Source organism: Elephas maximus, chromosome 3 (genome assembly GCF_024166365.1).
Source record: "Elephas maximus indicus isolate mEleMax1 chromosome 3, mEleMax1 primary haplotype, whole genome shotgun sequence".
Lineage (NCBI taxonomy): Eukaryota > Metazoa > Chordata > Mammalia > Proboscidea > Elephantidae > Elephas > Elephas maximus.
The window spans coordinates 111,701,931-111,714,467 of record NC_064821.1 but is presented as its reverse complement, the minus strand read 5'-3'; the positions used below and the strand labels follow the sequence as shown (position 1 = coordinate 111,714,467).

At 37.1% G+C, this 12,537-nt stretch overlaps 1 protein-coding gene across 1 annotated transcript in view; it reads right to left on the bottom strand.

Moving 5' to 3' along the window:
* Positions 1 to 8,291, bottom strand: part of PDE4B (phosphodiesterase 4B) — a 541,693-nt gene extending 533,402 nt beyond the window's left edge. The window contains exons 1-2 of the mRNA XM_049879522.1: positions 8,235 to 8,291; positions 222 to 460 (exon numbers count right to left, since the gene is read on the bottom strand). Coding sequence (XP_049735479.1) covers positions 222 to 460; positions 8,235 to 8,276 — 281 coding nt within the window. The 5' untranslated portion in view covers positions 8,277 to 8,291. The remainder of the gene's footprint in view (positions 1 to 221; positions 461 to 8,234) is intronic.
* Between the last annotated feature and the right edge of the window lie 4,246 nt (positions 8,292 to 12,537).

Below are 12,537 nucleotides of genomic sequence, written 5' to 3'. Positions count from 1 at the left end.
TTAGGCTTTATACAAAATGTTGGCCTGCCAATCTTCAGGAGCAGAAAATATCTCTACGGTTTAAAAGGCCTCATCTTGCTACTCAAAGGTAAACAAATTCTCGAGGTAACAACAGCCTTAGTTATTCCATACATAACTCACATTTTAACAACATGAAATTGTATTTGGAGTAATTAGAAAATAAAATTTTAGACTTGACATTTAATTTTGAGATTACTCACCACTCCTGGCTTACAGCTGTAATAGCAATGCTTGGAAGTGTGGTCAAAGGTAGCGTGGTCGGCCTGGAAATGCCATCTCCATCGGGAGTCCTTGCACTTTCACTCTGTCTTTGGGACAGTGGTGGTAACTGTAAATTTCCTGAGCAACACCTTCTACCTCTCCAGAGGTCGATTCCAAGTGTGTTACTGGAAGAACTGTAGGATTTACTCAAGCTACATTCAAAATAATCCTTCACATGCTGGAGGAATCACAGAGAAGAAAAAAGAAGAGAAAGAAAATGAAATTCAAATGTTTAAAATAATGCATAGTGGAGTAAAATAAGAAACTAAATGATCCAGCTGTCACTCATGAAGTCCTGATTCATTACCTCACGACTGAAATCTAACATTAAAGTCAAAAGCTTAAGAGGAAACATAAAAGGAGCCTAATTCTCAACTTTTAGAATAAATCTATCAGTTGCATATTCTTGGCAATCTTTATGCGTAGTAAATAATGTTTACCAGTTACAGCATATGGAATGGAGGGCTTTTTCTTTTCTTTCTGTACCTCTTTCTTTTTTTTAATCTTTTTTTTTTTTTTTTGTTAAACGAAATCTTATAATTAAAAATATATTTTGGAAGCCAATGCTATCATTCTGCAACATGGAAACAAAATGTTGATAGCTAAAGCATAAAGTTCCTTAAGCAGTACATTTTAAACTAAAAATAATATCGAAGGACAGTAGGATGTTGATAAGTATGAGTAAATGGCTGCTCTTTACAAGGTCTCATGTTTTGTTTTGTTTTTGTCAAATTAAATAAGAGCTCAGAAGAAAGAAGAGTATACTTTATCAAGTCCTAAACTGCCATGTTCAAGTACATGCCCCAATGTGGACATGAATAAAGTATTTGTGAGAAGACAGAGGCATTGTTCCATATCCATGATAAGAGTTATTCATTCTTTCCATATCTCTTGGTGACTATGGTTCCTGGTACTGTTGGGAGTGGAAGTCCCAGATAAGCCTCTGTTTGATGTATCATTCATATCAGCTCAAAGATAAGAAAATGCCATAGCACTGCAAATGAGTTGAGAAGATATCATTTTCATTCTCCATTCTTATTGTAATAGGGGATAATGGAAGTCCTACCACCAAGCCGAGGTGACTTACCTGAAAGTCCTTCTTTGGCCCTAAAAAAGATAGGTAGTTCCCTACTAGTTCTTCAGAATAGACTTAGGAGGACCTGGGACTAGACTATCTAAGTTCTAAACAAACAGAAGTTCTCTACACCCCTACTCTTCCAGCCACAGCTGTCCTAGTTCATATAAGAATTATTAATTCAAGTTTAAGGGTTTAGTTGGGTTCATTCGACAAATATTTATTGCACACATATGAGTTTTGCACTGTACTACTTACTAAGGATATAATACCAAAGTGAGGCATAATATCTGTTTTCACAGAATCTATATTCTAGTGATTTATACTTAACTGATCCACACAAGACCATATCATAGCTCATAGTCTGAATACAGAAACGTGGGCATGAAAAGACCTGGCATTTTTCAGGGGAATCACTATCCCTACTTGGAAATGAAATATCATCATTTCTTTTTGTGCTTGGATAATGAATCTGGAATACTTGTTTATTTGAAATTCAGAGAACCACAATTCAGTAACAGGAAGAAGACAGAAAAATCCAGAATTTTCCAGCATTTGAAGTGTTCTGGGATGTGTCCAGTGCTTTTCTGTTTAGTAACTAATTAATACAGTAAATCCATTGTCGGCTTAGTACTTACTGCATGGTGTGTGTATGTGTGTCTGTGTGTGTTAGAAATAAGAGACTGAGGGGAGAGATTTAGTATATATGAATTTCCTTCTCAAAAGACTTACAAACTAGTTGAGGAGGCAGAATACATAAAGTTTTTCTGAAAATGTTCAGAACAAATCAAAATCCAGAACAGATACCTATAAATCAGTGTAGTTTCAAATATGCCTATAAAGAAAGCACTAGTAAAGACCTAAATGTGAAAGCTAAAACCATAAAATCCTTAGAAGAAAATACAGGAGCACGCCTGTGGGACCTAGTTTGTAATGATGGATTGTGAGATATAACAAAAGCAAAAGTAGCAAAAGACAAAACAGATAAATGGAATCTCATAAAAACTAAATAATTTTATTCATCAAAGGACTTTATCAACAAAGTGAAAAGATAACCTGCAGATCGGGGGGGAAAAAAAAAAACAACTTTGGGAACTCTGATAAGAGCCTAATACCCAAAATATATTTTTGAAAAAATCTGCAACTTAACAATAAGAAGACAAACAACCCAATCAAAAAACAGGCAAAGGACTTGAAGAGATGTTTTACCAAAGAAGATATTCAAATGGCCAACAAACACCTGAAAAGATGCTCAAGGTCGTTAGTCATTTAAAAAAAAAAAAAAATGCTGTTGAGTCAGTCGATTGTGACTCAGAGCAACACTTATAGCTACCATTAAAAAAAAACAAACTCATTGCCATCAAGTCAATTCCGACTCATAGCCACTCTATAGAACTGAGTAGAACTGCCCCATAGGTTTTCAAAGAGTAGCTGGTGCATTCAAACTGCCAACCTTTTGGTCAGCAGCCATAGCTCTTAACCACTGTGCCACCAGGGCTCCATTAGGTAGATTCAAATCCAAACCACAATGAGATACTGCCTTGCCACCATCAGAATTGCAATGATTAAAAACAAATAAATGGAAAATGGAAAACAATTAGTGTTGTCAAGGTTGTACAGAAACTGGAGCCCTCATCTATTGCTAGTGGAAATGTAAAATGGTACAGCTGGCTGTGGAAACAGCGTGGTGGTTCCTAAAAAAGCTGAAGACAGAATTACTATATGAGCCAGCAATCCTAATTGCAGGTACATACCCAGAAAAAGTGAAGGCAGGAATGCAAACAGAAACATGTACACCATTGTTCACTGCAGCACTTTTCACAATAGCCAAAAGGTGGAAACAACTGAAAGGCCCATCAACAGATGAAAGGATAATCAAAACGAAGTACATACATACAATGGGATACTACTCAACCATAAAGAGAAATGAAGTCTTGATGCATGGATGAACCTTGAAAACATTATGCTGAGTGAAGTAAATCAGTTGCAAAAGGGCAAATCCTATTTGATTACACTTTTATGAAATAAGCAAATAAACAGAAACCACAGATTATTAGTGGTTCCCAGGGGTGGGAGCAAGGTGTAAAGGAGTTGTTGTTTGGGGGACATACATTGAGTTTATCTTAGTAGTGATGGAATAATAATAGTGTTGGAAAAGGATAGTGCAAATGGCTGCACATGGCTCCATGTGCACATTGGTTACACGAACAACATAATCAGTGTCACTAAATTTTACATGTAGAAATTGTTGGGGGGAAAAAGGAAAGCATTGGTTATCTGAGACACAAAGTCTTAAGTATATACTTCACCTCCTGTGCAAGAAACACTGTACCAGAGAACAGAAGTAGGGATATCTTTTAGTTAAACCACCAATTGCCACAGCCTCCTAATAAAGCTATTAGATATTTTTCTGTTTTCTCTTTTAGAAAATGAAAACATTACCAGCCAGGCTTACAAATAGTAAATAAACTACATGGGTACTTATTTGGTATTTGTTATTTGAAAAATAACAAAGTCACACACCTACCCCAAAATATCTCCCACAGTGATTTGTCAGTGTGCTTGGAATTAGAAATTTGAAGTTATTCTTTGAGTTAAAGGGATTTTTTTCAGAAGACCTCAGTTAATATGAAATACATTGCCCCAAAAGAAGAACACAATAGAATAGCTTTTTAGAAATCAAGTTAAATACTGAAAACATTAAACTTGTTTTACATACACTCATTAGCCCATGCAAAGTTATTCATAATAATCTGAAATTCTCTAATTCATACCCATAATGACTTGATATACTACTTTCCCAAAATTACTAACAACCTCAAAGACAAAATCTAATTCAGTCAATTCTAAATTAGTTACAGTGAAGTTTTATCTTGGACTGATTTTTTTTTTTTTTTTTTAATCAGCATGATTCTGGCTCACTCGATAGCACTCATCAGTTTAAAGATATTTGGGAAAGTAACTTTCATCGAACGTTACCTCTGGAAATCACAATTTTAAAAATGCATCATGCTGCCCAAAATACAGCTTACGTTTTAATAATCTCGAGGGAAACAACCTAGTTTGGGATTATCCTTATGTTCCTGGATAAACATTTGTTTAAAAATTAATATTCTTTCCAATGTAATTCTAAAAGGTTATCACAAACGAAAAGCTAGTGTGAAATTCTGCATCATTTTAAGTTTCCTACCAAGGAGCCTGGAAACCCTGGTGGTGTAGTGGTTAAGAGCTATGGCTGCTAACCAAAAGGTTGGCAGTTCAGATCCACAAGATGCTCCTTGGAAACTCTATGGGGCAGTTCTACCCTGTCCTATAGGATCACTGCAGGGAGAAGAGGAGGGAGACACCAAGAGACTGATCTCTTTGTCCTACCCCCTATCAAAACCAACCAAGTTAAACCAAAAACTAACCCTAAAGCTGTTGCCATTGAGTCGATTCCAACTCATAGCAACTTTTAGAACAGAGTAGAACTGCCCCACAGGGTTTCCAAGGAGCAGCTTGTGTATTCAAACTGCTGATGTTTTTGGTTAGCAGTTGTGGCTTTTAACCACTGCACCTTCAAGGCCCCCTAAAATGTCTAGATAAGACATTCGGTGCCTAAGTAGTCCAGGTCTTGTTGTTACTGTTTTGTCTCTGCCAGTCATTTCTGGAGCTTGATTTATTTTCCAAATTCTTCCAATTAAACACATGGTGAGAAAAAGGAATTAGGTATTTCCAAAGACTTCTAACGTGCTTGGTGCACATTCAGTTTGAATCACTGACCAGAGTTTTGCAAGCCTTGTGAAACCGTGAAATTATGAAATTGTGAACTGGAAATTACGATAAGCATCAAATGACACTCAAGATTCCTATCAAAGCTAAATGTCAGGGTGCCCATGGGATAATAACAATAGCGATTTTGTCTTTGAAAGGTGTGGTTCTATTACAGGCAATCACCACCAACTACAAGAATAGTTTGCCTGAAGGAAATTCTTATCATCTTATCTTTTACTCACCTCTTTCACTCCTTTGAAACAATTTCCTGACTTCCCTTATCGGAAATGCAGAACTATAACTGAGATATTTCTCTTTTGGTTACAAAATACTATCTTCTTTTTTTTTAGTCCTAGTTTCTTTAATCATTTCCCCCTCACCTCTTGTATTCTTATTCTTTTTTTCAACTCCTGCCCCCCAACCTACAACTCTCTTCTATTTTTTAAATCTCTTTATCTATAATTAATTGATTGGATTCAGCACTTGAAAAACAATTTATTCCCCTCCTCTCCCCCCCCCCACACACACACACTTCTGGAACTTAATTGCAGGATACAAAGTATCGAATGTATACTGCTCCTATGTCATTCATCATTTTAAGTTTCCTATCACAGGAGCCTGGAAATCCTGGTGGTGTAATGGTTAAGAGCTATGGCTGGTAACCAAAAGGATGGCAGTTCAAATCCACCATGGCACTCCTTGGAAACTCTATGGGGCAGTTCTATCCTATCCTATGGGATCACTGTGAGTCGAAATCAACTCTACAGCAGTGGGTTTGGATTTTTTTTTTTTTTTTTTTTTGGTTATTAAGGAGCACTTGGAAACCCTTGTGACATGCTGGTTAAGAGTTACGGCTGCTAACCAAAAGGTCGGCAGTTCGAATCCCCCAGACGCTCCTTGGAAGCTCTATGGGGGCAGTTCTACTCTGAGTCAGAATGAGTATGAGTCAGAAGCCACTTGACAGCAGTGGGTTTTTTTGGTGGCCACCGCTTAAGTGCTCAGCTGCTAACTGAAAGGTTGGTGATTCAAACCCACCCAGTGACTCCAGGAAAAGAAAGGTCTGGCAATCTGCTCCTATAAAGATTACAGCCTAAAAAAAGCCCTAGGGGGCAGTTCTATTCTGTCACATGGGGTCATTATGGGTAGAAATTGACTCAATGACACCTAACAGCAACAACAACATGAAAGTTATTTTGTGTACTGCAAACATATGGAGAGAAGAATCATGGTTTATTCATCTACACATCCCTACAGAACCAAACCCAGTGTCCGTCATACAGCAAAGACCTTTGCACAAACTGTTCCCTCCAGCAGAAATGCTCTTTCCCCAGGTCTTCACAGGACTCATTTCCTCACTACATTCAGATCTCTGCCCGTATGTCAGCTCCTCACATTGGCCTTCCATAAGCACCCTATCCTCACTAACTCAGTGGTTCTTTACCCCCTTGACCAACTTCCTTTTCTGCACAGCATTTATCATAGCTGAAATTATTTTACATATATTTTTTGTGACCCCAGTGGAATATAAACTCCAAGGGGACAAGGACTTTGTCTTATTTCTTGCTTAATCTCTAGAACTTATACCAGTGGTACATAAAATAGGTGCTAAATTATTATTAGGTCTATATTTACTGACAAAAGTTTGCTGAACTGCAATAAATGAAAAAAATATATAATAAAATATCACCCTTGACTTAAGGGTAAAAATATATTTAAAGGGTAGGGCACATAAAATATAAAACCTGTTAGGTTGTTCTTTTGAGGGAAGAGATACTATGTAGGATTCAATATGATCTTTTGCACTGGCATATGAAAGGTTGGGTTGCATGGTGAAAATTCTAGGTCAGTATCGTCCAATAAAAATAAAATGAAAGCCACAAATGCAAGCCAAATGCATAATTTTTAATTTTCTAGTAGATACATTAAAAAATAGAAAGATGAAATTAGTTTTAATATATTTTTCTTAGCCTTTGTATATCCAAACTATTATCATTTCAACATGTAATCAATATAAAATATAATTAATGAAATCTTTTACATTCTTTTCTATGTATACTATTCATTCAAAAAATTTTGTAAATATTTGAAAGTATTGTACACAAACAGCACATCTCCATTCAGACTAGTGTTTAACAGAAACATGTGGCTAGTGGCCACCATATGGAACAGTGTAATTCTAGCTAATATGTATCCATTCTGGCAGGGTTAATCTTCTTTGAATATGTTTTTCCTGTTTTGGGCATCTTTGTATGCAACTTTCTTCCTCTTTCAGCTGTAGCAATCATTGCCCCAAGGCAGAACAAGATAATTATTGTAAAGATGCTACGAGAAAGAAAAAACGGCTGTTCATCTTTTATAGATGGAATGCACTGCTCAGTTTTATTTTGTCAAAAAATAGCATCTTGGCACACACAGTGTAAAAATACTACTAAGAGACAATCCCAAGCATTTTTCAAAGAGAAAAAGGATTTCTAAATTCTAGAAATTTCCCTGCAGATATCCTGAATAGAGTGTGGAAGTCTGAACATAGTGTTCTGCCATTGGTACTGAGAAGTTCCCTTCTGGTTCAGGAGCAAGGAAGAGGGAAATAAAGGAACAACATATAATACAGGTGGTGAGAAAAGAACACTGACTAGGTCCCTCATCACTAAAGAGTAGAAATAGCAATAGTAAACAGTGTGTGTTGGACGGCAAGAGCATAGATATTATGCCTAAGTCTCCCTCTGAATCTTTGAGTAGCAAGACCTAGAGTAGCTGTATATCACAAACTTCTTAGGGATAGTTTCCAAAGGCCCCACCATAGGCAGTGACTGTCAAGGACTAGCTATACATGGGAAAAAGTACGGAAGAAGACATCAGAGGAATGATAATGCAAACAGTGTAGAAACAGGAATTTTCTAAGAGTTAGGGTATGTTAGCTGAACAGTCATGTCCAAGCTCCAGAGAGTTGTTCCTGCCACCTACCTTGCAGAGATGTTGGATCCAGGTGTTGGCAAGGTCTAGATCATAGAAACACCTAATCACAGAGCAGTGGTATTAAACAGCCTTGCTCTTTGAATAGAATTATTGTGTGACTTCTTTATTAAAGGGGGTGGAATATGGCAACTTGGCTTTTGGAACTTACATCATCAGCCGTCACTGTCATCACACTCCTGCTTTTCTTCATTATAGACGTGGAGAGTCTCCCCTGTCAGGGTGTCATTCAATACAGATTTACTGGCAATTTAAGACCTACAGGGAAAAACACACACACAAAAAAAGAACAACTTCTGTATCCTTAAAGCCAAAAAAAAAAAACCCAAACCCACTGGCATCGAGGCAATTCCAACTCATAGTGGCCCTATAGGACAGAGTAGAGCTGCCCCAGAAAGTTTCCAAGGAGTGGCTGGTAGATCCAAACTGCTGACCTTTTGGTTAGCAGCCCTAGCACTTAACCACTATGCCATCAGGGTTTCCTCTGTAACCTTAGTTAAATACAAATACATACATTATTTATACTCTAAAAACTAACATTTGAAATGTATACAATATACATGTATAAGTAAATATCACAATTTGCCAAACCAGTCAATTCTGATATGTTAAGGAACGAGGTTCACAAAACCCAAAAATCAAAAAATCAATGCAAAGCTATTTGGGAGGAGAGAATAAGAATAAAGGGTAACAGTTAGGCTCCTAAATAATCAATGGTCATAAGGAATATAAAAATAATATGTATTCATGTAGGGCTTTATAATTTACAAAGTACTTTCACTTACAATATTTCATTTGCTCCTCATAACAGTCTGTAAGATTATTTTATTTTTATCTTTTTTCTTTTCTGATGAAAAACAGAGGGTCAGAGAAACTATTTGGTCAAAGTAACACAGTTAAAACATGGAAGGTTCGGACTATGAGCCCTTTATAATACTGTCTTTAAAAAGGGAAGAAAGGAAACAAAAAGAAAAAGAAAACCAATGCAAAAAATATATATGGGAGACAAAAAATGTCCTTAATCTCAATTTTACCACCAGTTTCGATCTCTCACAAACATAGGAACATGGGTAAGTACTCATCACAGAGAAATTTAGCAGCCAGTAGTTCGAAAGAGCTAGAAACTCCTGGTTTAAGTCTTATGAATCTGGCCATTTTGAGGCAGAGACTCGGCACTTCATGACATTTGTTTTGTGTAGATTATTTGGGAGTCACATCAGAAATAAAGAACCTCAATAACATTACCAAAATATAAGGGTCCATCCCGGCTGTGCAAGCTCCAGAGAAAAACTTGGCACTAGTTTATGAAAACACAGTCTATTAAAATGAGTGCAAATTTAAAATTCAGTCATACAAAGCCTATAAGAAAATATGAATAATTCTGAGTTTGCAGAATTTACCTGGAAAAGATGTACTATAGAAATAACTGAATCCAAGAAATGTCAGTCCTTATGGCACCTTCACAAGATCTTGGTATCGAAAGGGCCCAGTATCATTGCTGAGCCTCAAGAAGCTCCTATGTATGTTCTCACTCTGTACATTTAAACTCTTAATACATACATGACTGATTTGAAAAGTCTGCTTCGCTAACTTGAAGATATATATAGATTAAGAACTAGATGGAATTGTAGCTATGTGACGAGGAATACTAAGCAGTGGCATTGTACCATCACCCAGGAAACCAGAGTTGAATTTCTAACACATAATTTGACTATACTATGCAGGAGTTAAGGAGCCCTGGTGGTGCAGTGGTTAAAGCAATCTACTGCTAATGGAAAGGTCAGCAGTTTGAACCCAAGCAGTTTGAACCCACCAGCCGTTCTGTGGAGAAAGATGTAGGTAGCAGTCTGCCTCCCTAAAGATTTACAGCCTTGGAAACCATATAGCGCAGTTCTACTCTATCCTGTAGGGTCGCTATGTCCTGTAGCATCGCTATGAGTGGGAATTCACTGGAAGGCAATGGGATACAGGAGCTGGTGGTGAAGCTGACAAAGTAGATAAGAGGGAGGAGGGAGGGAGAAACGCAGCCTTTATAAGTGTCCTAGGAAGAGAACCCCACAGGTTTTTGTTTTTTTTTTTTTAACTGTGCTTCAGGTGAAAGTTTACAGCTCAAGTTAATTTCTCATACAAAAATTTATACACATATTGTTTTGTGGCATGAGCTGCAATCCCCGCAATGTGACAGCACACTCCCCTTTTCCACCCTGGCTTCTCTGTGTCCTTTCAACCAGTTCCTGTCCCTTCCTGCCTTCTCATCCTGCCTCCAGACAGGAGCTGCCCATGTGGTCTTGTGTATCTGAGTGAACTAAGAAGCACACTTTTCACATGTACTATTTTTTGTTTTATAGTCCTGTCTAATCATTGTCTTAAGAGTGGGCTTCGGGAATGGTTTTCATTCTGGGTTAACAGAGCATCCGGGGGCCATAGTTTCAGGGGTTCCTCCAGTCTCTGTCAGGCCATTAAGTCTGTTTTTTGTGTGTGTTTTTCAGGTATTTGATTCAGTATGTCAAGGAAAAGAATTTCTACAGCATACACCAAGGACGGTTACAATCACTGCCCACTTCTAATACTGACCAAATGGCAGTAGACAGAATTTTAGAGCTTTTACTCAAAGGTTTTTTTGAAACCTAGCAAAACTAAGAAGTAACAGAGACATTTTATCACTGAGTTATATTCAAACCTGAGTGCCTCTATAGGGCTGAACCTGGGCGGGGGGGGTGGGGGAGGGAGTTTATACCTCTAAGGTAAAAAAAACAAAAAGCAAGATTCAAGAGTTAAGTTTTATATGTCTTAAATGCAGGATATAAAATTATACATACCCAATGATTATAACTATGTAAAAATACAAGCATAGAAAAAAATCTTAAAGAAGATGTGTAAAATTGTGAATGTATACCATATAAGGGCTATAAGAGGTTTTTCTTCTCTATATTTTCCAAATATTTGTGATGTTGTATCATTTTATGAACCAAATAGTGTGTGTGTATGTGTATATATATTTTATATATATATTTGTTGCCATCAATTTGATTCCAACTCAACTATAGGACAGAGTAGAACTGCCCATAGGGTTTCCAAGGAGTGACTGGTAGATTCAAACTGACAACCTCTTGGTTTGGTTTGCAGCCTGAGCTCTTGACCACTGCCCCACCAGGGCAAAAAAAAAAAAAAAACTTCAAATCTGTTGCCATGGAGTCAATTCCAACTCATAGCGACCCTAAAGGACAGGGCAGAAAACCCTGCGGGAGCAGCTGCTGGATTTGAACCGCCAATCTTTTGGTTAGCAGCCGAGCTCTTTACTACTGCCCACCATGGCTGCGGATAAGTTAATTTTAACTTATTTTTAAATTATTTTATTTCTACAAAACTTAGTGTATCATATATTTTGGGGATCATCTTTTTGTGAGTAAATGATACTGCCTTATCTTGGATGAAGAAATCAAAGAACAGCAACTGGCTAGGACCTGAGTCTTAGGCCATAGCTAGTGGACATACAATGTGGTCTCCCAAATAACTATTAGATGAGTGACAAGTGAGTTCACACAGTTAATAAGACACAGGCAACATTATATCATGAAGCACATACCACTGATAGGTTTAACATAGGACCATCAAAATGCAAATGTTATTTGCAGACAATTTCAAGAAATCTTAATTAGTAATGAACTGCTTCTGGGGAAAAAATTAAGAAAACCAACATGATTGTTAAAAATGTGTCATATAACTTAATTAGCATCAAAACTCTATGATGCAAAGATTCACATTTTATATCCATTTTGCCTGGCAGAAAGTACATTTAAAAATAGGATAAAACACCACAACTGGAGTAGAAATCTCTGGACTACATTTAGCAGGGAAGAACAATGATCAAGTTTCCTCAGCAAAAATGAAGGATAAAACCTTAACTGCATACCTTCTTAGACTTGAGCAAGACATGATGAAATCCAAATGAAGTACAATTCAAATTCAGCCCTCAAGGCATTTAGATTTAGCTTGAAAGAAAACACATCAATGAAATATGTGCTTGGCACATAGTTGGTGAAAAACAAACAAAAAACAAACCTGTTGCCATAGAGTCAATTCTCTCCTAGCAACCCTATAGGACAGATTAGAACTACCCTACTGGGTTTCCAAGGAGTGGCTGGAGGATTTGAACTACTGACCTTTTGATTAGCAGCCAAGCTCTTAACCACTGTGCCACCAGGATTCCACATAGTAGGTATTCAAAAATATTTGTAAAATGAGTGAATGAAAGAATATAATTAAGTTTTATAATGCCACGTGTAGACAAATCTCTGGTAGAAGGTAAAGAAGGAGTTGGTGTAAAATTTTAGAGGTTTGTGAAGGTATTATGAGTTGAACTGTGATTCCTGAAAAGATATGTTGAAGTCCTAACCCCTGGTACTTGTACTTGTGACCTGGTCTTTGAAGACGCTATTAAGCTAACATACTTA